This window comes from Orycteropus afer, unplaced genomic scaffold (genome assembly GCF_000298275.1).
Source record: "Orycteropus afer afer isolate SDZICR_OR568_19922 unplaced genomic scaffold, OryAfe1.0 scaffold00099, whole genome shotgun sequence".
NCBI lineage: Eukaryota > Metazoa > Chordata > Mammalia > Tubulidentata > Orycteropodidae > Orycteropus > Orycteropus afer.
Genome location: NW_006921686.1, coordinates 8,717,351 through 8,723,007, shown reverse-complemented (window position 1 = coordinate 8,723,007; position 5,657 = coordinate 8,717,351). Strand labels below are relative to the sequence as shown.

Genomic DNA, 5,657 nt, shown 5'->3' with positions numbered 1-5,657 from the left:
CTTGAGAAAAACTGAAGTATGGTGCAAGGAAGTGAGATGGCAGAAAAGACTTTCCAATGGAGGTAGCAACCAAGGTGGGGGAAGGATACTGGCTTGCAGCAGGTCTCTCAGAGCTAAGAAGACTTGAAGAGAGTGAGGGGCCATTCTCTGTAGAGCTGGGGACACTAGATGATCCTAGAGTCTTTTGACCCCTTCCCTTGCCCCCTCAGCGGGGCAGGAATTGTATCTGGTATATGGGGGGCAGTTTCCCAACACCACTCTCCTGAGGAGTGAGGTCAATGTCCTCAGGGGCCACAGGGCTGGTCACAGAGAAGTTCTGGAGCACAGTAGTGAAGAAGAGGAACAACTCAGTCCGGGCAATGCCTTCACCAAGACAGATCCGTTTCCCTGTGGGCACAGAGGAGGGAGAGATCACCAGTGTGGGCATGGCACAGTGCACATGCTATGGGGAGTCCTTTGTCCTGTCACATCCACGGATAAGTCAGATCACGGATAACTCAGACCATGTCAAACTCTTCCTTGGCTTCCCAGGGCCCCCAGGATAAATCCCAGTTCCTCCCCTAGTCTTCAAAATCCTTCCCAGCTGAGCTCCTCACTCTTATCTCCTTCCCTAATCTATACCCTAACTCAAACCCACTGCCATCAAATCAATTCTGATCCACAGTGACCCTATAGGACACAGTAGAACTGCCCCATTGTTGTTATTGTTATGTGCCGTTGAGTCAGACCTGGCTCATAGCGACCCCTTCTTGAGTTTCCGAGGAGGTATCACCACAGAAGTAGATTGCCCAACCATCCTTCCTAGGAGTGGTTAGCAGTCAATTGCCTTGGGCACTATGCCACCAGAACTACCCCATAGGGTTTCCAAGACTGTAAATCTTTCCAGAAGCAGACTGCCTCATCTTTTTCCTGAGGAGCACTAGTGGGTTCAAACCTTTTGGTTAGCGGTTGAATGCTTCAACCATTGTACCACCAGAGTTCCTGATCTATACCTTGGGCCCATGGGATTTCATATAGTTTCTCAAACATTGCCATGCTGTCTCCACCTTCAGGACCTTGCTGTTCTCTCTGCCCGAAACATCCAGTGGTTGACTGATGTTGTTGTTGTTGTTGTTATGTACCGTCAAGTCAGACCCGACTCGTAGTGACCCCTCCTTGGGTTTCCGAGGCAGTATCACTACGGAAGTAGATTGCCTCATCTTCCTTCCGAGGAGGGGCTGGTGGGTTTGAACCGCCAGCCTTCTGGTTAGCAGTCAAGTGCCTTAGGCACTATGCTACCAGAGGTTGACTGATAGTCACCCATAAGGTCTTAATTTAGAAGTCAAGTCCTTAGGTAAGCTTTTCCTATGGGCCCTCAAGATTACTGAGTACTTCCTGCTTTCTATTCCCAAAGCCCCCAGCTGGACTATGAATTTCCTGGAGTGTGACTTGTCGCACGTATTATAATCAGTCCCTAATAGTACACTGGGTTCAGAATAGTGCTCAACAAATTGTTTGGTTTTTCCCTGATTATTTTAATGGCCACACAGTGTTAATTTATTTAACCTGTCCTACTGCTGCTTAAGTTGTATGTAATATTCAGTTTCTCCATCAATCGTTTTTGAAGCAAATGAATATACTGAGGTTGAAAAAAAAAAAAAAACCAGTTACAGTCAAGTTGATTCCAGTTCATGTACATAAACTGTGCCTCACAAGGTTTTCAATGGAGGATTTTTCCAAAGTACATTTCCTGGTCTTTCTTCTGAGGTGCCTTTGGGTGAACTCAAACTTCCAATCTTTTGGTTGGCAGCCAAGTGTTTAACTGTTTTCACCACCCAAACTCAAAAAAAGAAACCAACCTTACCACTGTCAAGTCGGATCTGACTCATAGTGACCCCTCCTTGGGTTTCCAGGTGGTATCACTAGTAGATTGCCCAACCTTCCTTCCGAGGAGTGGCTGGTGGGTTTGAACCACCAGCCTTCTAGTTAGCAGTCAGATGCCTTAGGTACTATGCCACCAGGGCTCACCACCCAAAGAGAGGTTAAAATACTTCTCTTTCCTTCTCGCCTGCATGGTTTCTGCAAAGAAATAAGAGCTTACTCTTATTGGTTGCCCTTTGTAGGTAACTTTTTGCTTTACCCATACTGCTTTCAGGATTCTTTATCTTTGGTTTTGGTAAGTTTAAGTATGATATATTTTAGTGATTTTCTTTTGAGGTCTATCCTGTGTTGGGTTCATTGATGTTCTTGAATGGGTAGATTCTCATCTTTCATTATATTAGGGAAATTCTCTTCCAACAGATCTTCAACAGTTTTCACTGTGATTTAATTTGTCTCTTCCTATTCCAGAATTCCTATTGCACATAGGTTATTCCTCTTGATGGTATCCCACATGAATCTTAGTTTTTCTTCATTTTGTTTTGATCATTTTTCTGCTTGATCCCTTAACAAAGTGGTATTGAGGTATTTGTCTTCAGTCTCATTAATTCTGTCTTCCATTGATTCAATTCTACTCCTTTGCCCATTCACTGTGTTATCTATTTCTGAAACCTTGGTTTTCATCTTCTGGATTTCTATTTGTTGTTTTTGTGTCATTTCTTATTTTTTGTTTGTATTGTCAATTTGTTCTTGTATTGTTTTCCTAAATTCTTCTAGAGTTTTTTTCTGTGTTTTCTTTATTGTGTCAGTGTCTTCCATGATCTTGTCAGAGTTTTCCTTGATCTGTTTCTCAATACGTTGAAGGTACCCAAACATAACTCTTTTGAATTCCTTATCAGGGAGTTGCAGTGTTTCCTCTTCCTCAGGGATGTTTTCTGGATTTGTATCCTAGACCCTTGTTTCTACTACTTTATCTTGCTTCTTCGTTTAGACTCAGATGGTCATTTGTGTCTTAGACATTGTGATGTTGTTGTATTTGTGTTTAATCTGTGGTAGTATGCTGATGTGATTCACCCAAGGTTTTTTTTTTCCTTTATTTTGTTTTGAAATATCTGTGTGAGTGGGCTACTAGCCTCCTGTGTTTGCTAGTTGTTAGCTCTCATCACCTGTCTCTTGGTGGGTGTGATAGAGAATGAGAGTGTATGCAGAGATCTCTGTTAGCTGTTTATAAAGAGCAGTTGAGGGTGAGTTGAGCTGGTATTGTCCACCATCTGTCATTGGTCAGTTGGTGCAAAAGCAAGTGATGGCCCTTACTATGTGGGTGGAGCTGCAGGAGGTCAGGAATGGTTGGATTATGTGGGAATGGTTATTGTCTCCCACTCAAACAAAAATTAATTAATTAATTAAAAACCACCAAGAAAATAAAAACAAGAGAACAGAAAAGTCAAGCCACATAAACAAACAAGAACTATGGCGAAGAAGAAGAGGGGGAGGGGGAGGGGAGGGAGAAGGAAAGAGAAGAGAAAAGAAAAGAAAAAGAAAAAGAAAACAAAGAAAGAAAAAGAGAAGCTATTAGTGAGAAGACAATTTTTTAAAATGTATATATATTTTAAAAGTATAAAAGAAAGCTAATGAGAAAAAGAGGGGGGGGGGAAGGCCCAATATCTGGGGAGGGAGGAAGGATAGAAAGAGCAAGAGTGAAAGAATAGTAAAGAAAAAATGGGAAAACTACAAAAGGAAAAACAAGGGATGCGATGAACCAAAAAAATATAAAAAAAAAAAGGGAACTAGGAAAAAGGAAGAGGAAAAAAAATAAAAAAGAGCCAGGGACTTTAAAGAGAAAACTAAATGAGTAAATAAGGAAGAAAGGAGGAAGATTTAAAAAATAACATGAAAAAAAAAAAACTGTGGGACATAGGCTACAGCACCCAGGCTCTGTCAGGGCACAGACTGCTAGTTGAAAAGGTGGGTGGTGATGTTTACCAAGATGTGTTTTTGGGACATAATCTCATGTCTCAAGCCCCCTTTAAGATTATAGTAAAAATGGAATGGGATACTGTAGGTGGAATAATGTGAGATAACTGGCATCTAATAAGTGCTCAGTGAACAAGGCCTATCATTGTTTGTCATGGGAAGTTTGGGCAATCTACTTCTGTAGTGATACCACCTCGGAAACCCAAGAAGGGGTTGCTATGAGTCGGATCCAACTCGATGGCAGTGAGTAAGTGAGTGAGTGATCATTGTTTGTGTAGAGGAGGGATGGAACCAGCACCCTCGTGCTTGGAGAAAGGAGTGGGGGTCCAGCTTACCTATAGAGAAGGGGATAAAAGCTTCATTCTTCTTCAGTGCCCCTTTGGCATCCAGAAAGTGATCAGGGTTGAAGTCATCTGGTTTTTCAAAGTAATGTGGGTCATGGAGGGCAGTACTCAGGAGGGGGAAGACTTCAGTGCCCTGAGGTTGGGGTACAAGAAACAGATCAAAGTATGTCACCACCTTCATGCTCCCATCTAAGAAAAACCACAGGGGAACCTTAGTCATAAAAGAGGGCAAGGTTTGGGATTCAGAGACCCAGGAGGCCACAAAGAAGAGTTGCAGGAACCCAGCAGGTCTCACCTTGGGGATGATGTACCCTCGGAAGTGAGTGTCTTTGGTCACTATGTGGGGAATGCCAATGGGGAGGAGATCCCCGAATCTCTGAATCTCATGGATGACTGCGTCAGTGTAGGGCATTTTGGCTCGGTCATCAAGAGCTGGAGGGCGATGTGAGCCAATCACCTGATCGATCTCCTTATGGACTTTCTCTGCACAGAAAAAGGGACCAATGAATTCCTGATCTACTGCACTGAAGCAGATGTTTCAAAAGGACATTTCTGTGGAGACACTGCTTTCCCTGGGTCAATAAGTAAAGGATCTACAGTAAAGGGCTAGATCCTTGACACACACACACACCCCAGAACAACCAGCTGGAGAGGGGTTAGAGGAGGGAAGCAACAAGACTTCTCACCCTTTGAAATGTTACACATTCTTTCCCCACATGCACAAGTACACACACACACATTCACACATACACACACACACATGTGCATGTCTTCAGTCTAAAGGGGAAATCACTATTTATTTTCCCTTGTGGGTAAATATTCTTGTGGATTTAAGATTGTCTGTACAGGAGCTTTTTGTCAAAATTCTCCCTCTAAGATTACTAGAAAACAAACTAGTATTTTTTGTATGTGTATTATATGTGAGGCACTGTCCTAGGTTCTCAGGAGTATAACAGAGGAATAGATCGATAGATTAGTTCATGAACAGCTAAATAAATAAGTGAATAAATGCATTAATCAATGGATGGATGAATTTGTGATTGAAAGGTTGATGAGTGAACAGATCAATGAATGGATTAATTCATGGCTCAGATGAATGAACAGATCAGTGGATGGATTAAGTATTGATGTACTGATCAATAGATCAATTAATGAATCAATGATTAATTATCCATAGACAAGTCATTGAACCTAATGAATAAATAAATCAGATGAATGGATGGATGGTTCCATTGATAGAGGAGGAAGTGAATGATTAGTGAATGAATGAGTATGTAAAGGAATCAATGGCTGGGTAGATCTAATGATAGGTTAATATATGTTATATCTATGTACATGTTGTTGTTGTTGTTGTTATGTGCTGTCGAGTCAGACCTGACTCACAGCAACCCCTCCTTGGGTTTTCGAGGCAGTATCACTACGGAAGTAGATTGCCCCATCTTCCTTCTGAGGAGTGGCTGGTGGGTTTGAACTGCCAGCCTT

The 5,657-nt window shown here is 42.2% G+C and overlaps 1 protein-coding gene across 1 annotated transcript in view; it reads right to left on the bottom strand.

Moving 5' to 3' along the window:
- Nucleotides 1-205: 205 nt before the first annotated feature.
- LOC103198935 (cytochrome P450 2B11) overlaps nucleotides 206-5,657 on the bottom strand; it is a 13,116-nt gene continuing 7,664 nt past the window's right edge. The window contains exons 6-8 of the mRNA XM_007943142.1: nucleotides 4,471-4,656; nucleotides 4,167-4,308; nucleotides 206-387 (exon numbers count right to left, since the gene is read on the bottom strand). Of these exons, the coding sequence (XP_007941333.1) occupies nucleotides 206-387; nucleotides 4,167-4,308; nucleotides 4,471-4,656 (510 nt within the window). The remainder of the gene's footprint in view (nucleotides 388-4,166; nucleotides 4,309-4,470; nucleotides 4,657-5,657) is intronic.